The sequence below is a fragment of the Electrophorus electricus genome, chromosome 9 (genome assembly GCF_013358815.1).
Source record: "Electrophorus electricus isolate fEleEle1 chromosome 9, fEleEle1.pri, whole genome shotgun sequence".
Classification (NCBI taxonomy): Eukaryota; Metazoa; Chordata; class Actinopteri; order Gymnotiformes; family Gymnotidae; genus Electrophorus; species Electrophorus electricus.
Genome location: NC_049543.1, coordinates 13,483,420 through 13,505,992, shown reverse-complemented (window position 1 = coordinate 13,505,992; position 22,573 = coordinate 13,483,420). Strand labels below are relative to the sequence as shown.

At 39.6% G+C, this 22,573-nt stretch overlaps 3 protein-coding genes across 3 annotated transcripts; 1 reads left to right on the top strand and 2 right to left on the bottom strand.

Annotated features, from left to right (window-relative positions):
• Positions 1-2,216: 2,216 nt before the first annotated feature.
• Positions 2,217-3,470, bottom strand: LOC113591367 (C-type lectin-like). The gene is given in 3 exon segments (XM_035530031.1): positions 2,217-2,566; positions 2,740-3,090; positions 3,446-3,470. Coding segments are annotated over 3 exon segments (726 nt in total).
• A 4,937-nt stretch (positions 3,471-8,407) lies between these two features.
• Positions 8,408-14,500, bottom strand: LOC113591365 (butyrophilin subfamily 1 member A1-like). The gene is made up of 9 exons (XM_027031840.2): positions 14,184-14,500; positions 13,662-13,718; positions 13,120-13,464; positions 12,771-12,923; positions 12,541-12,666; positions 12,316-12,405; positions 12,173-12,217; positions 9,170-9,271; positions 8,408-9,085 (listed from the first exon to the last, which is right to left on the bottom strand). The coding sequence occupies exons 2-9, from the start codon at positions 13,714-13,716 to the stop codon at positions 8,589-8,591; spliced, it is 1,413 nt and encodes a 470-aa protein (XP_026887641.2). The 5' UTR covers positions 13,717-13,718; positions 14,184-14,500; the 3' UTR covers positions 8,408-8,588.
• A 599-nt stretch (positions 14,501-15,099) lies between these two features.
• Positions 15,100-22,097, top strand: asah1b (N-acylsphingosine amidohydrolase (acid ceramidase) 1b). Its single transcript, XM_027031842.2, has 14 exons — positions 15,100-15,247; positions 15,475-15,521; positions 15,757-15,847; positions 16,144-16,230; positions 16,632-16,710; positions 16,992-17,066; positions 17,193-17,238; positions 17,794-17,932; positions 18,375-18,429; positions 19,106-19,187; positions 19,827-19,958; positions 20,413-20,536; positions 20,795-20,851; positions 20,960-22,097. The coding sequence occupies exons 1-14, from the start codon at positions 15,128-15,130 to the stop codon at positions 21,047-21,049; spliced, it is 1,224 nt and encodes a 407-aa protein (XP_026887643.2). The 5' UTR covers positions 15,100-15,127; the 3' UTR covers positions 21,050-22,097.
• The last annotated feature ends 476 nt before the right edge of the window (positions 22,098-22,573 follow it).

Sequence of the window (22,573 nt, the reverse complement as noted above, 5' to 3'; positions counted from 1 at the left end):
AATTCTTCGGATTATTAATTTACAGGAGTACTTGTTGGAACCTTTCTATTCTCTCTTATACTTCTCTTGACTCACCCATAGGGGGCATACTCTCCCCCATTATTTATCATATTTATCTTGAACTCCGATGACAGCTGGATGACAACTTTCCAGGTGATGCTGTTTCATTGTCTGCACTCTGGTCCAACACATGGTAATGGCACACGGTAAGACTTTACAGAGTGGTGTGATAACCCATCACCACAGTGTTTGTCTAAACAGGTATTGGATTTCTAAATGGGATTGCCTCCACAACTGAGGAAGCATGTGAAGCTCTCTTGATATTCCACTGAAATAAGGTGTCTCAGCAGGCAGCATATTTAAGGTATCTGAGGACAAGCAGCCTTCTTGACATTTGCTGTCTCTGTAGAGTACCCACTAGGTATTGAGACATTCAGTTGAGACACGTACTAGGTATTGAGACACACATGAGACACTCACTCGGTATTGAGACATTCACTTGAGACACTTACTAGGTATTGAGACACACTAGCTATTGAGACACATGAGACATCACTAGGTATTGAGACACTTGAGACACTCACTAGGTATCGAGACACTCACTGGAAACACTAGGTATTGAGACATTCACTGGGTATTGAGACACTCACTTGAGACACTCACTAGGTATTGAGACATTTACTTGAGACACTCACTAGGTATTGAGACACTCACTTGAGACACTCACTAGGTATTGAGACATTCACTAGGTATTGAGACACTCACTTGAGACACTCACTAGGTATTGAGACACATGAGACATCACTAGGTATTGAGACACTTGACACTCACTAGGTATTGAGACACTCACTGGAGACACTCACTAGGTATTAAGACCCTAACTAGGTATTGAGACAGCTTTGAGATACTCACTAGGTATTGAGACACTCACTTGAGGCACTCACTAGGTACTGAGACATTCACTTGAGACACTCACTAGGTATTGAGACACTCAGTAGGTATTGAGACAAATATGTATAGTACTGAGTAAGCCACAGCCAGAGTGACAAATGTCTGGGTATCATTGTTGATGACAAACTAAAATTTGAAAATGATAAAGTGTTTATTTTTTATAAAAGCTAGGACTTTAGTTAGTTAGTTACTTAGTTAGTTAATTAGTCCAAGCATTTTTGGTCCGGAACTGTAATTTCAACGATTAGGTCTATAGCCATTTTATTGAGAATATTGTTTCATTCTCATTATTTTTTTCTGGTTTCATTCCTTAATTACAGCCATATAGAGAACCCTTTATTTTGAAGTGCAGCATTTAGTATTATAGTTAGCCAGCAAACAATAAATATTTATATACTGTGTCGATGTGATGTGTTAATTTAGATCAGGCTCTGAATTACTCTACCTTGTCCTTCCATGGCTGGATTTGACCCTTGGCCTGTAAGGGCCTGACTTTGCCACAAGAGGGCAGTCAAACCTATCAAACTGGAGTTTCACCAACACACCAGAGTCTCTATAGGAGCCAAGAGCATCCACTCCCTGCAGTGTCATTGAGGTAATAAAATAATATTGTAAGCAGAAAAATAGGGATGGCTTCAGCGTAAATCCTCAGGAGGCCTCTTTGACAGGCCTCTAGGGCCTCAGTCGAGGAGGGAGCCTTGGTTCAAGGACAGGACAGCCCGGCCAAGCACAATATGGACATCACTGGGAGAACCAATATGTGTAGCCAGTGATATAGAATATGTTCACCTTTTAAAAAATAGAAGTAGTTCAGGATGAACCTATTGGTACCCAGAACTGGTTGGTGTAAGTATTGAATATCAATTTGCATACATTCAATAATGTATTGTTTGGAGAACAATAGTGGAACCTGGCCAAGTTTTTATGAAAAAATAAAAATGGTCACGGGTTTATCACGGGTTTCTTTATTTTTATGTAACACATGGAAACGTCCAAATCTGCAAATTGAATATACTGAAACATACAGAAGAAGTAAATTAATATCACTTGGATTAACTCATAAAATCATCTATGCAGAGGAGAAACTATAAACAGGGTGAACATAGATGGAGCCACTGGTGACATATGAAGAGGAATCACTCCTGGTTTCAGTTTACAGAGAAACAGAAGAAAGTTAGGCTTTCAAATATAACCTATAGAAAGTGTGACATTCCACACACACACACACACACACACACACACACACACACACACACAGAGGACAACTAACCTTCATATGTGCTGCAGATGAAGTTGAGCGTCTGGGTCTCAGGGAGGCTCACCCACCACTGCTCTCCTTGGGTCTGCAGTGCTCCGGTTCTCTGTCCGTAGCTGCAGCCTTCCACCCCTGTCTCGTTCCCCGGGGCCCAGTAGCAGACAGACTCTCCGCTCACCCAGCAGGTGCAGGTATGACACAGACCCAGCCACGCATGTTCAGGGGAGGTGCTTTGAACCACCTCCCTCACCCAGGACTGGATCTCCTCAGTGTCCACTGACACCAGATCCAGATGATACTTCTGGCAGTGACTCAGCGCCTCTCTCTAGGTCATGTTGTGCTTCATCAATTTGAACTTATCTAGAAACAAAAGCAATTCTAAAGGATAAGTGAATGATTTTTGACTGTAGTTCAACATGAAGACCACAATATAATATCGATAAAGGGCAGCAAATACCATATAATTAAATAAGCTATTTAATAAACATAATTGCTACATTCATGCTATAATGAAGAAGTGAAACTTTGCTCACTCTCATGGCAGATGAATGGGTGCTTCTTTTCACAGCTTTCAATATTCCAGGATTCTTTCTTGTCAGCCCTTTTCACTGTAACACACTTCTCAGCTGGAGTTAAGGTATTTGGTGAGTTTGATTTCCAGTTTCTAAACTCAGAGTTACTCTGATCTGACCAGTTCCAGGGGTCATTCACCAGACCAGTCCAAACACGATCAGAATGTAGTGTCACATTCTCAATGGCCTGGTTCACAGTCTGGTTTTTCACATTGACCAGGTCTGTGTAATTCTCTCTGCAGTAGCTCTAAGCATCAAACCAGGTCTTGTTTTCTTCAATCCACAAATAAGGTTCACTGGGGAATCTTGTTCCTGAAAAATAGTTGCAGTACTTGGTGAGCGGAGTATCATATTCCAATAATTGTGAAAATGTTCATATGCAAACAAAAACTGTTGCTCAGATAGTGTTTCCTATACCATCACTGAATCGCAACAGTAATGAGTGACACTGGCCCTTGTGCTGTACAAATAATACATTATAAATCACTTTCCACTAATACCTAATGGCTTGATGTTTCCACAACATTTTGGAATTTATAAAGACTACAAGTGCGCTCAGTGAGCCTGCTCTAACATCACTGCATGAAGGCAGGGCTGTCTAATTAAAGAAAGGTGTATGCAAGCTAGGTAGGAATGAAACTCTGAAGTCAGAGTGATGCTTGGACACCTGGCTGACTGAACACAGAGGCCATTATTCCTCTGTAACCCAGACAGAGTTACTAGCAACTATACAAACAGGAAGTGGAGCGATCCCTTGTATGCGAATACCACAACATCCTGTTGTTATTGGTAAACATCAGTGCATGGCAAACGACAGCCTGACCGTTTTACATCTCTGGTTCCTCCTTATGAAACAAAATGTAATAAATATGAAGTTTAAGACAAGGAGGGAAAAAAACAGTCTTGTAGTATATTCTGAAACCTAACAAAGTGAAAGGCAAAAACACTTCAAATGCAGAAACACGTAATCAGCTCAGTGAACACAGGCTCTCACAGACCTGACCAGGTGACACTCAACCCAGCGAACCTCCTTATAGAAGTGGTGTGAATCTCTGACCTCACAGCAATTCCATAATCATTGTACAGCACTAACAATTGTTTTCTTACAAACATTATGTTAGAAAAATATCTTATGTTTCTAGAGACATTCACAGAAAATATAAATTGTTTTGGATTTCATAATTTCTCAATTTTAATTTGCAGAAGAGGTTTTTTTGTTGTTGTTGATTTGTTTGTTTAAAATAATGTACACCATAATATGTGAATTGTGAGTATTGTAAATCATTTCTAAACTTGTTGCAAAAGCACTGTACATAGACGTTCTTACCATAACACACAAAATAATGTTTTCCTTCACAGGACATATCACGCCAGCAGCCCTTTTGGTTTGAGACCATCAGAACACAGTACTCATTTCCATTTTTGTTATTTGGTTCTTGACTGCACCAGTTTGTGTGTGTCTGTCCCTCTTTCTGGTTGTCCGCCTGAGACCGCTACCATTTGCCAACATTCCCAGTGCTCAAGCCGATCCAAGCGTCATTCCGGCCAGTGCTACGTTCTTTAATATTGCAGGTTTGTTTTTTCATGTCATCCATGTTGTGAATGGTGGCCAGATGTAATGTTGTCTGCAGTGGCTCTGAGCTTCAGTCCAGGTTTTCTCCTCTCTGACAAAGTGATACTGATGAGGAACTCATGCAGCTGGACCACAGACAGCTGGGAGAAGTGAGAAAAAGACACTGAAAGGTTCTCCTTCTCCAAAAGAACAGAAACACCTCAACACAGCCATGTGCCGACTACTGTGTGTTACCATCACACTCCAACACGCAAAAGAACCAGGCATAAACACTGACATAGGCTACCAATTTTCACCAACTTCTCATACCAACTATCTCTCTCTCACACTGTCTACTTGCTCTCGTTCTATCTCTCTCTCTCACATATACACACACAAACACACACACACACACACACACAGACACACACACAGACACACACACAGACACACACAGACACACACACAAAAACACACACACAAACACACACACACAAACACACACACACACACACACAAACACACACATACACACACACACACACACACACACACAGACACACACACAGACACACACAAACACAGACACACACACACAAACACACACACACACACACACAAACACACACACACACACACACACAAACACACACATACACACACAGACACACACACAAACAAACACACACACACACACACAAACCTGAGAGGATGAAGATTAAGGTCCTTAAGATGTTTCCATCCATTTCTAGGGTAAAAAAAAATCCAAATCTGTCTTCAATATAAATTACATAAGATTACTGCACTAATATACACACTAATATCTCAACCATTACATACAATACTAAAAACATCACAATTCATGATCTCAACCCAAATGCAAAAAGCATTTGAAAAAGTAAACAAAACAAAACAAAAGCAGTGAATTCTATTATTTTCTAACAGTTTCTTAGTTCGGTGATTGCTCTTCATTTGTTCTCCTTCTCTTTACTTCTTCTCCTCCCCTGTTCTTGTATTTCCTTCTATGTCCCTCCCCTCTTCATGTTGCCCCATCCGTCACAAATGGACATCACTTCAGCATGTGGCTTTGGGTTTGTCCAGCTAGTCTCTGATTAACAAAGCTCAACAGGTCATGTATCACACATGTATATATATATATATATATATATATATATATATATATATATATATATATATATATATATATATATATATATATATATATATATATATATATATATATATATATATATATATATATATATATATATATAGTGACAGATGGGGCAGGACACACAGCTTTTGTGAAACACATTTGAATTGCAAATGCAGCGTAGGATCGGTGAGTCTATCTGTAGAAAAGATCTGTTTTTAGAGCACTGGAACCTCCAAAATATGTGTGTTTTCACGCGCAGATAAACAGAGATGAATTAACCAGTTCCTAAAAACAATAATTGACAACAGTACTATATAGTATTGGTTAACCCTGCTTTCTTCTGTGCTCAGTGTCACACAACCCCCCCCCCCCCCCCCCCCCAAAAAAAAAAAACACCTATAAAAGAAATAAATAAAAATGTTTTCATTCAGAACTTTAGTCCCTCACCCTACAAGTGTTCAACATATGGGAGAATTTCTTTAGTACTGATGTAGAAATGTCATTCCTAAATCCCCAGTCAGCTAGTTGTAAAGTTAAACATTCAATGAAGATGCAGACTTCAGAATTAGTTAAAGAGAATAGCTGGTCCATCGTTTATTGCAAGTTGACGTTAACAAGAATTATTGAGACACCTTCCAGAGAATGTCTAACAACCAAACAAAGAACCCACATTTTTAAACATTGGTCAGAATTGATTATGTATTCAGCCCACCGTTTTACATAATAGGGTTTGCATTCGCCACCATTACATCCAAACCAACATATACAAACTGACATTAAACACCCACACCAGTTGTAACCCGTTACCACCACATTCCAAGCGAAGACTTTTCTTAACCTTGTCCTAAAGAAAATTGGTTTTCTGTACCATCCTGAGCCTGGTGGAGAAGTCATATATCTTACACTGAGGTCCACCAAAGCCTACCCAGGATCCTTTGCTGAAGCCAGCAGAGGCCTCTACAGGAGCCCTGTATGCAAATCATTCTGAAAGGACAAAGACTCTCTATACTCCTTTATGTTTTACATTATTAATATGTCTAATGCAATGTTAGGCCTCTTTTCCATGTTAATGCTCTTTTATTACCTCAGAAGCCTCACAGCAGCCGCATGAAGCTGTTTAAGAGAAGACCAAGCACGTGTACAGCTGTCGTCAAAGTAAAGGATAGTTACTTTGAAGAATGTAAACTCTAACACACTCAATATTTGTTTAATGCAGCATAAATACTTGTTATTTTCTTGTTTTGATACATTGGCTGCCTTTCTAAAATGTAGAAAATAAAAATAAACAGTAGATGTGTCCAAGTTTTCAACTGGTATTGTATGTTTATTTATAAACACATTAAATATTAATATTCGTATTAAATATTACTATTACAAAAGCAGTGGCACATAGCATCTAAGTATTTAAAACAAACAAAACTACTGCTCCTCATCTTGTATTTGCCAACACCATTACATTGTTTCCATCCCTCTTCTTCTTACCTCTCCATCTGTCACATTACACATGTAGTAGGCTTGTCATGGTGTGTAGGTTTCCATGGTAATTCCCTTCAGTTCAGTTCAGGAATCACAGTCTCCAGGACACATGACAGGAGCGGTATTTTGGGTATCCTAGGTGCCATGCAAAACAAGTACTGACACATTTTCGTAATTTTGGTATCGACTTGGTACTGAAGTATCGGTTCTTGGCCCCTAGGTTCATTATACTCTTACACAGTAACACCTGCTTTATGTAAACTATTTGTAGACTTGTAATAATGTGACTATGTTTATCCTCATACTGGATACCAGCATATCGTGACTGAGACTGTGGTTGAGACTGTGGTTGAGACTGTGGTTGAGACTGTGGTTGAGATTGTGGGTGAGACTGTGGTTGAGATTGTGGGTGAGACTGTTGGTAAGACTGTGGGCGAGACTGTGGTTGAGACTGTGGTTGAGACTGTGGTTGAGATTGTGGGTGAGACTGTGGTTGAGATTGTGGGTGAGACTGTTGGTAAGACTGTGGGCGAGACTGTGGTTGAGACTGGGTTCTTCCTGATCTGTAAGTAGACAGATGTAGATGTTAATTGTGTTTCATGCTGAAAGAGTTTTTTTCCAAGTCAAACCTCAAAGGGAAGTTTTGGACTTAAACCTGAGTTCTTCAAGACATATCACATAATACCAAAACATTTTGACTTAAAAAAGCATTATTTCTTTTTTCTTTTTTACTGTATTAATATTTATGTGCACTGATGGTTTATTGTATTACTGTTTTATTACATTATCAAATGGTCTCACTTGTAGAGGCATCAACAATGAGGTGAAGCCTCTGTAAAATCCTGGCAATGAGAATGAGAGTAAGTGTTTAGGACATGAGTATTTAGGGAATGAGTGTTTAGGAAATGAGTGTGTAGGTAATAAGTTAGGATATGAGTGTTTAGGGAATTGTAACGCGAGGTGGCCCGAGTGCCACAGGGCAAGGGGCAGGATCCGCAGACTCCAACGTCTGGGACATACATTTAACATAAAACACTAACGGCACTCACAAGAATTACACACGATTAATACAAACAAAAAGCTGTTAACATTAAGCATAGACAGTAAACACTAATACGGTTAATATTGACAAAGAGAACATTACATCAAACCATTTACTACATTACAGCTGCAGTGACCAACACTCTGCACACTTCGACACTGGTTTCAATACATACAAACAAACAAGGTGCAGGTGTTTGCAGGTGTGGCCACAAACAGATCCTCCCACTACACGTGGCTGGCCCAACCACGTGATTCGAGGGAGGCGAGCGTTCCGTGACAGGAATGAGTTAGGAAATGAGTAGAAATGTACCAATTTGATTGACATTTATTTTTATTTTATAGAGTCTTGGTTGTTGTGTCAAATTATGATGCTCACTTAAAATAAACAACATTGACAAAACAAGTGACCACAAGAAGCCTTTTCTTACAGACTCTTCTTTATGACTGTAACTAGGCAGACTTCTGCACACTGACTGGGCCAGTCACAGAACACGTATACCAGTGGTAGCAGACAAACAGGAAAAACAGGACTATTTATTCTTAATAGAACATCTTAAAAAATTGTAAGAAAATAAATTCACATCACTTTTTATTCAAATATACAGGGTACTGATCTTTAATTCCTGGGCTGACTAGAGCAAAATATTTAATATTATTTGTATTATTCATTGTGAAAGTGTAGAGATGAGATTGTTTGTCTATATTATAGAAGGACAGAGTGTGATCTTTGAAGTCTAGAAGCATCCCGAGCATGGTACAGTGACCTTCATTAGGTATTAGAGTGTGACGGTCAGTACTGGCATATATGCCATAACGCTCTTCGTAACAGAGAGCTCTGATCACACCTTCAGAGGCGGGTTTTTGAGTCACGCCCACACGCCATGATCTTTTACACTTTGCATTTTTATCCACTGTTACTTCCCAGTACTGCTGTCCTGATGAGAGCTCTTCTTTACCCAGAACATGAGGAAAAGTGAGCCCCAGTCCCTCCTTGGTCAGCTGTCCACGGTAAACACCATTCCTATCCCTCGTCACGATCAGAGGTTTCTGAAGAGTTTCCGGATCAAGAGTGAGATTCACTGTCAAATAAAAAAAAGTCATTAAAATGAACAGACTGGACTGAAATACATAATGGAATGAAAACTCAGAGTGAGATTGTTTACCTTTAGATTTTTTTAACTTTTTCCACTTGCGTATTATTTCTTCATTAGACACCGGAGGTGCAGATGACTGCGACATCAGACCTGCAAGTATATCACCATATCAGACACGGTTCTCTTTCAGACATACTAGTTATAAAGCAGGCTGCTTTGCTTCCTTGTTTTAAGTTGTACACTAATATGAAAACCTTTCCCACTAGCCATAAACAATGAGACCAGCTCACCAGAGGCAACCATCTTCTCTGTGCTCTTCTCTGGAACTTTAATAATGGCAATGTTAGATCAATGAAAGCATAATATTCATTTAAAATCTTTTCTACCAAATATCATTATATGGGATAGAAATGAAGAAATATCTGATTCTTAAAGCAGGAATTTTTAACTCGTCTTGCGCATCTCTGCCCAGCAGATTTTAAGGTTTCTTGCCTTGGCAAATCCATCTGTAACAGCCAGCCAGCAAATCTCTGCACCTACTAAATCCGCACACTTAGCAGTGTGTGAACCCAACATTGACTGGCTAGCTGCTTGCTCCGTGTTTTGTAAATAACTTTGTTAGTGTTCATCTCTACCTGTTGCAGCTTTGTCGTCACACCGATCTAGCTCATGAAGGGATAATGAGGTGGCACGCATGCAGTATGCATATATATATAATAAGCGTAACCACTGTTCATTGCTGCGCTTCACCTTTTCCTAGTTTGCCTTTGTTAGTCTGACTATCTGAGCCCTGTTTGTTCCTTTGCTGCTGGTTATTGTTTGATAAGCTGTCCATGTACTGTGCCTGTGTATGTATTCCTTGTTTTCTGTATTTTGTTCAGTATTCTGCCTTGTAACCTATTAGTATCTTGCCTGTCTATGTATTTGCTTTCATGTTTTGTTTTTCACGTTTGTCAAGCATTCCGGTTCTGTTTTTCTTGGTTCTTTCACCCTTGACTGTCCTAGGGATTGTTATTATGGATTTGCCTGTAATAAATCTCACATATATTAGTGAACAATTTTAATTATTGTATTTGATTATTATTTTGATCAATCTGAATTGAGGATACCTTGAAAATTAAAGGATAACTTATTCTGTTCAAATATTTGAAACATATGAGTGAGATCAGACTAAGGGTTCTGCAGTGCCCTAACATCCCCAGACACTAACATGTTACACTGTAACGGGACTCTAGCCCGTTCCATGTGGATAAACAGGAGAGCCAAATATTAGAGGGATAACATGGACAATACACAGGGCTGAAAGACTTTTATTCTAATTACCCTACTATTAGAGGGAACAAACTTGCCGTTTGCTGGAGTTCTGTAAAATAATAATAGTAATTGTCTTACATTGTTCAAGCTGGCCAACTGACTGTAGATAACTACTAAAGTTAATGTATATGTGTAGCTATGGGTATATTTATTGTAATAAGGTAATGGGAGTTTGGGTTCAAGGCATATACCTACTTGTTTTGTTCAGCGGTTGTAAGGGTGACGAGTTAAAAGAGTTGTGCCCAGAATTGAGGGCGAGTTGTAGTCTTTGGTTCACATTACTGGAGCAGGTAAGTAGAAAGGGGAGGATAAAATTGGGATTAATGGCTCTGTGTTTGGATATGGGTATATTTATTTTAATAAGAGAATTTTGGATAATGGGCAAGTGTTTTAAATTATAGCCTTTATTTTGAACCATAGGGGAGAAATATTACGAATTTAATAATTTATATATCTAGAATGGTTCAGTCTAAGGGGTGAAGATTAAATATAAGGAGTGGCCTTGAAAAGCAATGGAGAGACGCGTTGATTGAATGCCATAATTGGAAACACACTAAGTTTCCTTATTTGGGTTTAATTCTCTGTTGGCGTTGATGACTGAATTTTTTTTTTTTCTTTGGGTTTTTTTTTAATTTAATTGTTGTCTGCTTATGGCATCATGCCCCTGCCATTGGACTTTTGGGGGAAAATAAATCTCCATTATTGGCATGGCCTTTGTTTGATCTCCCCCCGCTATCCTGTTACATACACCCTTCTGTTTTTCTAATGCAAAAGTTATACCTGTTTCTAGCTTTCCAGCTTCTGTACTGGTGCAATTGGTCAAATGAATCAGCCAGTTAAAAACTGTGCTGTTTTATGACTGGTGGGCTTCAGTTTGAAAGTGCGTTATATATTTTCTTAGACATTTTAGGCAACCCTGTCGCATATATACACATTGAATTGGAGTGAAAAGGAAGATATTTTACTTTGAAATGTAGCAGAGTGAAAGTGAAAAGCTTAACAAATCCTAAACCAACCAGTCCACACAGGTTACCTGCAAGCGGGACTGTTTCGTCTGGTGTGGGTTCCTGAGAGCTGACTGAATGACACAAATGAAAAATAAATATCATTCATTTATCACTGTAACATGTGTGACAACATTTCTGACTTATAATTTAATGTGGAATCGAGGGGCTACATAATATTCTCTCTAAGACACTGGTATTCTTCATGTATGTCACTTATAAAGCACACTTCAAAAGTGTCATATTATAGAACTTTATCTCAGTGAGATTCTCTGAGCCTTTCTCTCAGTGAGATTCTCCGAGCCTTTCTGTCAGTGAGATTCTCCGAGCCTTTATGTCTGTGAGATTCTCTGAGTCTTTCTCTCAGTGAGACGACTGAACAGCTGCAGTATTCTAATTAACATTATCATATTTCTAGTGGCAGTTAGACTGGACTAGAGGAATTACCACTGAGCAATGGAAATCATGGTATGTCAACATTTTTAAAAATGTAAATAAACACTAACTGTATGTTTTCTATTAAATATATTAAGTCATTGGACACAGTGAGATGCCAATATACAACAGAGTTCTCAAAGCATTGTAGTTTAATAGCAACGCGTTGTAGTATGATAACAACACATTGTAGTTTGATAACAAGTCATTGGGACTTTTTTAGCACTGTTTGCATCACAAGTACATTTTATCTCAACAAACCAGTAATATCATAATGCAGATGTCACTGGGCAGAATGCTAGAAAATGATCAGTTTTACCTGCCAATTTTGCATTTTTCCGAGATGAGCAGTGTGGTAGTAAACCTATTTAGAAAAATAATGATGGTATTATTGCCATGGAGTTTTGGGCCTTATGTGCAGCAATTCAGTATCAAGGAATGATTTTCTGTTCTTTTCAGTACCTTGTCTTACTAAGAGAAGAAGAACAGTGAGAGTAATGATGACAATTAAAGAAAGAAACAGAGCTGAAATGAACGCCTCTCTCCAGAACCCTACAGACATACCAACATGGATTAGTGTTGAAAATTAAACTTAATGAACCACTTTATGGTGATCTTGGGATTTGGTATTACCCCATTTGTAACCAATAGTGCTAAAACTAGATTTTGATGTAGCATCTGTTTTACCTTTGAGTGGTAGCACTCTGCTCTCTCTCATCTCCTGATCAGATAAACCCACAGAACAGGAGATCCAGTCTGACCCAGAAGGAGAGAGAAGAACCCAGGACATTACACTCACCAGCCCCTCCGAGTCTAGTACACACAGAAAGAGAAGGAGCGGAGAGAAATTATGGTATCCAGCATTCATGTTGGTTAGAAGCACAATTTCCATGCAGTAGATATCTTTTACATAGTACCACGTTTGTAGCGGCTATGGCTGTTTGTGAGTTCACTTCCTCCTTTGTCTCTCCATGTGAGGCTCGGCTTTGGTGACCATCCATCTGACACACAGGTAACATTCACCTGATCTACAGCATCAGCCAATGAGATGAGAGGATGAGATCCAATCACTACAGAAAAGAATCGAGGATAAGGGTGGGGGAGGGGGTGGTCATGATTTCACATTGAATAATAATATAATATAATATAATATAATATAAATTGAATATATTGTTTAAAATGAGATGTTTCCAGAAATTTGCCATGAAACAAAACTAAATGAATATGTAAATTATTTGGAATGAAGCCAAACTTAAAATTTCTTACCTATAATATTCAAAGTCATACTAGCCTTGTCATACCATTCAAAACTCTTAACCAAGCAGACATATTCCCCTCTGTCTGCGAGTGTGAGGTTATCCAGTTTGAGAGAGATGTTCCCCTTCTCCAGTTCTCCTACCAGAGACACTCTGTTCTTGTACTGAGAAGCTCCAACGTTCTCCTGGACCTCCAGATCCTTGTAGAGCAGAACTGGACTATCATAAGCATCATTCTTGTACCACCGAACTTCAAATAATTTATCATTTAAAGAGAGAGAAACTTTGCAAGGCAGGACAATCGACATTCCCATCTGTGCAGAAACTGAAGGAGCAGGAACAGATACAGAGAACTCTGAGAGAGAGAGAGAGAGAGAGAGAGAGAGAGAGAGAGAGAGAGAGAGAGAGAGAGAGAAGAAGAAGAAGAGCGAGAGGGAGAGAGAGGGGGGACACATGAAGTCACAGCAATTGTGATTGCTCATTAATTCATTTAATTGAATTAATTAAAGATGTTATGGAATATATATATATATAAAGTTGTGCTGTATTTACCTGCTGAGGTAAAGAGAGAGCAAGTCAGGACAAATGCAATGCTTATCAGTAGCATAGCTATAAGACATAAAACAAAAATCATAAAATACTAAAAAAGTGATATTCAGTTCAGTTAGCCACCCATTCGAAATGTCCGTGTGACCCGTTATGGTTATCAGATAGACTTGTATATCAGAACTGTTTATGTGGGACAGTGAAATTGAGCTTCATGGGTAAAAACCATGCCCAAAAGACAATAGTTGTCACTGATTCAAATTCAAATAAACTAATAACAATAATAACAAATCCATTATAAATTATACAATATATCAGAAAAACATTTAGAACGTTTTTGTGGTAATGATAAATCATAGATGTAGCAAAGTGACGATATGACTATATTTTATATAAAATGCTCCACCTCCGTTATTTGGGTAACAGCTACACAGTTACATAATGTTGCATGTTACAGTTTTTTCCTGGATTTGAGACTACATAGTTCATTTCTTTCTGTTTTTCTGTTTATTAACTTTGCGATCCTACCTGGCAGATAGAAAGCTGCTCTTGTCCTGTTTGTTTCTCTTCCTACTGCACTCTGCTCAGGGGATGAGTTTCGACTTTATCAGACAGTCAGTAGGAGCAGATAAGAAACCCATATGCACTGACTTCTCTTTGCTACGATGGATATACGCATGTTCTATGCCCTTCTCATCTGCAACTGTCACCAGTCTCATTGACTGCATTTACATTTACATTTGATTCATATTCCACATGTACAAAATACATTTACAAGTACTTCAAATAAGAAAAATAAAAAAAATTCTGTTAGTTGATGTTTGGCAAAACACAAGGAAACTATGAGCCCGTGTGTTTTACTGAGTGGCAGTAAAAAATATCATAGGTGAAAGCCCATATACTGTAAATGATTATTAATTTCATTCTTTTGACTGTTGGTGACTTTGAACCTTTGCGCACATGCACACACACACACACACACACACACACACACACACACACACACACACACAGAGAGAGAGAGAGAGAGAGAGAGAGAGAGAGAGAGAGAGAGAGAGAGAGAGAGAGAGAGAAAGAGCTCTGTAATATCAATTATAATATCAGAAAATTGATTAATCTTTTTTTAATTAATGAAATAATTACATTTAGATTTTTTAGAGTTAAGAGTCAAATATGACAGTTTTTGTGTCCGATTCACACAGTAGACAGTGTACAAAACGAGTGTATCCATTATTCATGCACACTATTAAATTCTGATTAAAAATCAAATAAATCCACTGTTGTAGCTAATTATTAAAATGTGTAATAACCAGTGTAAATACTACACTACTCACTCGCGGACTTGTTTGGGTATTCGTCTACCTTCCGCCGCTTGCTTGGCTTTTGTTTTGTATTATAATCAGGTTGCAACACCCTCCGGTTTGAAATGGTTTGATCCATTGTCACGAGGAATACCGCAAACTTCCGTGTTTATGTCCGCGGAGAAAGCCATGAGACGTTGGAGTCCTGTCAGATCTGTAGTCATGACCCGCGGAGTTTTTTGTTATTGTTTATTAGTTTTTACCTACGTGACAGCGCAGTATGTGCCTCCGGTAAGTCGTATTTACGCTATTTGTGATAGACGCGTGTTTCCGTAATTACGGTGAGTTGATCCCACCAATGGAGCAAACGTCAACACAGTACAGTGATTTAAGCTTTAGGGAGAGCTGTTGGTTAAAAATTGTGTGATAAATTAGAAACGTTAGAGAGGAAATCTCCACTGATAAACTATCCCTTTCTGGTGTTAACTAAGTACGGACTGGCTGTTTTTATTTGACAGTACACCGAAGATTGTCGCACGGGCATGTATCCACCCGAAGGACCAACGTGCGTATTTTTTGTTGTTACCGTTTTATATGCTTTCATACATGATATTCGTGGCTAACGCAAGTAAAGAAGCAGTCCTGTTAAGTAGATAATGATCGATTGGGACGTTGGGTTTCTAATTGTCATTCATATTTAGCTGCCCTTAGTTTGCGCCTCCCTAGCGCGTGACTAAGCACGCCCGTCATCCTTTACGGTCTTGACTTTAATACACATGAAACATCATCTGTTTCTTTAGGTTTAAAGGCGAAGTGCCTTGGTACACTGTGGATCTCGATCTGCCCCCTAGCAAAAGATGGACAGACGTTATCACGGACAAAAAGAATAACGTGAGCTGACCTTTGCCCTGGGTGACCTCACCCCTTCTCTCCTCTCACTGCATAAACCCTAATGCATGCTGGACTAGCGAGGAGACTCTCACGGGGTTTCATGTGAAAACACTCTCCGTTATTGTACACATTTAAAGGGTCTATATCCAGCTAAGTATGTCAGCCTGGATTTAACTTTTTAAAATAAGAGTTCAAAATTGTAAATGTTGTTGCTCCAAACACAGGGGTTTGACCCAGTGCCTTCACTGGGATAAGTAAATGTGGCCTTGAATCTGTTTGGTTTTTTTTAAATATAGATGGAGGCCATGATCCAGGCAATCAAAGACCTAGCAGACGCCTTCGTCCCTAGCGGGAAACTCACTGATCTTGTGGACAGAGATTTAGTGAGTGTGCACACACACACACACACACACACACACACACACACACACACACAGAAACATTTTGTACTAGGCCTTGTTTATTTCAGTAAAATTAACATATCACTTGCCCCCCTTAACAGTTTTCACTTGGTAGAATCCATTTAGCAGGACTGCACTGTCATCTTTAAAAGTTATGTAATGGCTTTCATTTTTTCTTCAATATTTATTATAGAAATATTAGATTCCTTCCTAAATTGTCTAAATACAACAAGGCAGTGAATAGGCACTGTTATTCATATTGGCATGTGCCCAGCAATTATTTCCCTTGTAATTTTGAATGTAGTACTTCTTTTTATAGTGACTTGGTTAAATGTTCTTAACAGCCAAGTATTGATTCACCATGTGATACGTTTGATTCCTAGCCGTTGATGGTTGATACCCTCCCGTATCCTTTCAATGAGGAGATTAAAGGCGTTGCAGCAACTTCTGGTGTCCCCTTAGGTGAGAAATTCAACATGATTTTGTTTCGTTATTTACTCTTTTGAGTGAGCAGTTGTGGTGTAGTAGATGAAGGACTACAGTATCTCTTGCATTTTTCCAAAGCCCTGTGGAAGACAGGATGAAGGCCTCATTCCTGTGTAGTGAATAGGAGCGCTAAAATGTCAGTCACACAGGCCCTTAGAATCTTTACTGCGTAATGACTTTTTGTTTACACATTTAATTTTGCATCAGCAACTTGTCTTATTATTCATTGCCTGTCTTTACCTCTTTGTCTTTCAAAGGTGAGGTCATCCTTTTCAACATTTTCTATGAGGTTTTCACTGTGTGTACCTCGCTGGTCGCAGAGGACCCTGCCGGTAAGCGAACTGTCAGCTGACCCACACGCACAGGGCCCTCAACATGTCTCCGTTCCAGCGTGGTGGTAAATGCTCCACTCCTGCTCCAGTTCCACACTGAGCTACACACTATGTTTTTTTTTGCAGGAAACCTCATCCATGCCAGAAATCTGGACTTCGGTCTCTTCATGGGGTCAGTTCAGCAATAAGCCCCGTTTCTTTGGAGGACATTTTGGGGGGGGTGGTAAATGTTAATGAAATCATCTGCACACACACACACACACACACACACACACATGCAGTTGCATCTGCTGAGGACAGAATAATAAACTCACTGAATGTAACTGAATAGAGTGAAGAAAAATTGTGTTTTCAAATTTATGGTTGTATTTTTTTTTTTCTTTCATTTTTTGTCAGTGTGCGTGTGTCTGTGTCTCTGCATTTTGCAAATAGTATATAGCAGTACAAAAAATCTAATGAGCGTTGTCTTTAATGTTTGTGTGTGTGTGTGTGTGTGTGTGTGTGTGTGTGTGTGTGTGTGGTTGTGTGTGTGTGTGTGGTTGTTTGTGTGTGTGTGTGTGTGTGGTTGTTTGTGTGTGTGTTTGTGTGTGTGTGCGTGTGTGTGGTTGTTTGTGTGTGGTTGTTTGTGTGTGTGTGTTTGTGTGTGTATATGTGTGTGTATGTGTGTGTATATGTGTGTGTGTGTGTGTGTGTGTGTGTGTGTGTGTGTGTTTGTGTGTGACTGCAGCTGGAAGAACAAATCATGGGTGATGACAGAGAAGCTGAAGCCTCTTGTGGTGAATGTTGACTTCAGACGGAACAACCGCACTGTCTTCAAGTCCACCAACTTCGCTGGCTATGTGGGCATGCTGACTGGCCTCAGACCTGTAAGATAAGAGTGGTCATAATGGCACCATTGATGATAATTGAGTCATATTTCAACCCTGCCCGTTTACTTGCGATGCAGCATTTCAGGTTTTACTTGCATGCTGATGTTTAGCAAGCTGAAGATTCTCCACCAGGGGGACCTATTGGCACTGAAGTTGCTTTTGTGTGTGTCGTTGAAAGCAAAGAAACTGTTGGGGATGCATGTCAGTGACACAGCTTGTCCATAACACGGGCTTAGCATGTGCTTAGAGGCGTCTTTCACTTCTGCTGTTGATTTTTAAGGAAATAACACTGAAAGCTGTTTTTGTCACTAATCACATCATCATGTCATGAGACTATTAATGACTTGTGAACTCTCTGTCTCTTTCTCCTACCATCTCACCTTCCCTCCCTCTGTCTCTCCTTTTTTCTTTGTTCCACTCTGTCTGTTTCCCTCTGAAGCAAATGTTCACCCTCACGATGAATGAGCGATTCACTTTGGATGGAGGCTACATTGGTGAGTGTGCATCCAGAATGAAGCGTTCACTCTCAGCTTAGTGCACACTTCAGGGTTCATAATCAAGTGTCCACTCTCAACGTAGTCCACACTTCAGGGTCCATAATCAAGTGTCCACTCTCAGCGTAGTCCACACTTCAGGACCCATAATCAAGCGTACAGTGCTGAGTAGCCTGGTTTTCACCAAAGGCCAGATGTTACCCAAAGCTTTTAATAAACTTTTTTATAAGTACAATGTATGTAATGTACGATGTTATGAATGCAGCATAAATTCATAAACATGCATTCACAGAATATCCAAACACAACCTTCCCTTTGTTTTAACAGTGCTTTCTGACACAGACCCCTGAACACAGCACAAATAAAATGAAAAAGAACATCCAGTGGGTTGTATTCTACCTCATGACCCTTGGCCTGTGTATCAGCTTCACTCTCGCTACATTTAGACAGAACCAGACCCAGTTCACTCCTTCATCTGGCTACACTTAATACGACTCTCATATTGGTGATTCTGTGTGGTGTATGAAGAATGAGCGAGAGGCCCAGTGATTCACCTTTGGTTCAGTGACACTGTGTGAATACCTAGGGTACAGGCTTATGGGGTGAGGTGGAGTGGGTGAGCTGACGTGTGCTGGCATAGCCTCACCACGGCATCACCATGGCGATGTCTTTGCAGGCATTCTGGAGTGGATCCTGGGGAAAAGGAATGGCATATGGATGAGTTTCCTGACGCGCTCCATCCTGGAGAACGCCACCAGGTAAAGATTCCAGAGGCTGGGTAGCACAGCTGCAGCTGTTGCCAGATAGGGTTTGAATGTAGGGCCAATTTGAGTTCTCTAACAGCAAAGCTACCACCACTTAAGATGGGAATATTTCTACAGACACAGGTACTATGATTCTCAGATATATTTAAGAGAAAATCATAACCAGTCCACATAGAGTACCAGTCCATTAATGACCTGTCCACAGATTACCAGTCTACTAGTGACCTGCCCACAGATTACCAATCTAATAATGACCTGTTCACATAGAGTACCAGTCTACTAATGAGCTATCCACAGACTACCAGTCTACTAATGACTTGTCCACATAGAGTACCAGTCTACTAATGACTTGTCCACATAGAGTACCAGTCTACTAATGACCTGTCCACATAGAGTACCGGTCTAGTAACATTGGTGCTAATATTGCTCCTTGATGTTGTCAGATACAGAGTAGAACTTATTGTAACAGTGTAACTTTAGAAATGTTACACTACTTACTGTTTGGTTACATTAGTACAGTTACTATACACCTAAAACAGGTCAATATAAACAAGGTAATAACACACACAGTCATTATTGTGTTGGACTGTGTGCATTGAGGATGATGATGATGAGGTACGTGCATTCCTGTAGCTATGCAGAAGCCAAGAAGCAGCTATCAGACACCAAGCTCTTGGCTCCTGCCTACTTCATTCTGGGAGGGAACCAGACAGGCGAGGCATGTATCATCACCCGATCCAGAACACAGAGCATCCACCCCCTAGAGTGAGTACATACACACACCCCAAATCACACATACATCATCCAGAATAAAGAGCATCCACCCCCTAGAGTGAGTGCACACGTGCACACACACACACACACACACACACACACACACACACATATACATATATCATCCTAAACACACAGCAATAACCATTTTGCTAGTCCATTGTTGTCCTGGAAATGTTTAAAAAAAAAATTAAAAAATCCAGAATGCATGACATCAGTCTGTTACTGTGAGAAACACACACACTCTTCAGCGCACACAGAATCTATAATACAGTAATACATACATATATTAATATAATTTGAATAATTATAATATTTAAATATTAACATAATTTGAATTATTATAATATTAAAATATTAATAGAATTTTAATTATAAGACTGTATATATTACAAAAGACATCCATAAACTAAGGCTAACCTGTGTGTGCGTGTGTGTGTTTTAGGCTCGACATACAGCAGGGACGATGGTATGTGCTGGAGACTAATTATGATCATTGGAAACCACCTCTATTCTTGGATGACCGCAGAACTCCTGCTATGAAATGCATGAACCAGACCACACAATCTGTGCGTATCTCTTCCTGTTCAAAATTTGAAAACTTTTCATCATGTCAGTAAACCATTTCTTTCCAGAGCTCAGATGTTTTACATGGATTGGGTTTAATGGACATAAAATGTAAAAAGCACATGCCGGTTCAGAAATGCTACTGGGGACCACAACTATAGATAATTTGGCCTCTGACTGCAGTAGTGGTTTAGGCTCCAGGACTCTTCCCATGACTGCTTTGGACAGATAATGGCACGGTTTCTGGATTTCCCTTACAGAATATATCCGTGAAGACTGTCTACGACGTCCTTTCCACAAAGCCAGTGCTGAACAAAGTGGGTGTTACCTTACCTAATTGTTTAACGAGATTTTCATGACAAATTTTGATGTTGATTTTTGATACATTGCTAACGATACCATTTCTATTTGTCTCTCCTGTGTAGTTAACTACATACACAACACTCATGGAGGTTGCTAGTGGGAAGTTGGAGTCTTTTATCCGTGACTGCCCTAACCCCTGTATGCCATGGTAACAGAGCACTCCTCCAGCCTTCCTGCTTCTTCGGAACATTCCTCTACACGCATGCTCATTCAGTCATCACTGGTCATCACTGGTTAGACTTGTTCTCTGAAGCGGTCACATCTGACCCCATTTGGAGGCAGAAAATGTGTTAATTTAAAACACTCTCTGTGACTGTTTTGTTATAAACCTTTGATCTGAACAGCGCTAAAATCAAAATAAACAGTTAACAGACATTTCCATAACAATAATTACACAGCAGGTCAACAGTGACCTTGTTTAAGCTTGCTTTGAAAGGCCATATTGGCTTCTGTTTTCCCTGTGTGTGCGTGTGCGTGTGCGTGTGCGTGCGCGTGTGCGTGTGCGTGCGCGTGTGTGCGCGCGCATGTATACACATTATTATATTTGATGGTGGGAGCTGCAATTTGAATGTGAAAACCACAATGATTGCTATCCAAATATAATTAAACCCACAATAAAAATGTAGAACAAAAATGCACAGTTTTTACAGGTAATTGTTTCCCATTTTTTAAAAAATGATTTTTAAATTTAAAAATGCTGTGCAGAATTACTGAAAAATTGCTGATTATATTTTATATGTGGTTATGTGATAAATATAATCGGGTTGTATTAGTAAAGTTTAAACAAGAGAATTTTCATGAACAGATATTGCTTATTTTGAGCTATATTTCATGAGTGGTCACCATGCAATGTTAGGGTATGGACTGTTAGGGTAGAGATACAAACTACTGTGCATCTGCGCCCTCTAGTGGACAAAACCACAAATCATTCATCTGATCTGAGACTGGGTATAAGCAACTCATTGGATTAAACCTAATACTCACTGGAGAAAACTGTTGTTTGTGGAGTAATAGTGGAATGCCAGGTGAGCCTGTTTGAGTGCTCCAATGCCCCACCTATTGGCAAATTGATGAAAATGCTGCTGTTTGATCACAGCGGCTATAAATGTCTACTGTCTGATTAATTTGATTGAATGCTAATGGAACAATTGCTTGAAATCATGATTTTGGGAAATAAAACAAGAAAGACACTCCACAGAATACTGCGTTTAAACAATATGTCAGCAGTTTGTTTTGATGTTTGTGTAGACTTGCGTGATGCGGGTAGAGTCACGAGGCTGATGCTTCAATACTTATCAAAGCATAAAACCCTCTGTGTGTTTCTTACACCTGCATGCGCTTATGCGCTTACACTGTACGTCTAGCTGAACTTGCGTTCCACGAACGTGAAACCCAGACGATCAAATGCTCCCACTGCCTCCTGTGCTGGTAGAACACATGCCATGATGGCAAGACGAATAAAGGTTTCCAACCCGGTCTTGAGAGTCCAGACCAGGTTTTGGATGTGCTTCAGCTCCTCCTAGACCTGAGCCTAGAAGGGGAAGAGTGCACAGCCCTTAATTATTTAGTTGGTGGGTCCATGTTCATCAGGCTGAATCAGCTGTCATTTGTTGAGTGATGCTCACATTTGACATAATACATTTCTATTGGCTCCATATAATGTGATCACAAGCGTA

Coding starts and splice junctions, on each gene's coding strand:
- LOC113591365 (XM_027031840.2), bottom strand. CDS start 13,716: ATGCTACTGATAAGCATTGCATTTGTCCTGACTTGCTCTCTCTTTACC. Junction 12,924..13,119: donor TATGACTTTGAATATTATAG/GTAAGAAATTTT, acceptor TCTTTTCTGTAG/TGATTGGATCTCATCCTCTC. Junction 9,086..9,169: donor AAAGTTAAAAAAATCTAAAG/GTAAACAATCTC, acceptor TTTATTTGACAG/TGAATCTCACTCTTGATCCG.
- asah1b (XM_027031842.2), top strand. CDS start 15,128: ATGTCCGCGGAGAAAGCCATGAGACGTTGGAGTCCTGTCAGATCTGTA. Junction 16,231..16,631: donor ATCTTGTGGACAGAGATTTA/GTGAGTGTGCAC, acceptor TTTGATTCCTAG/CCGTTGATGGTTGATACCCT. Junction 18,430..19,105: donor TTTGGATGGAGGCTACATTG/GTGAGTGTGCAT, acceptor ATGTCTTTGCAG/GCATTCTGGAGTGGATCCTG.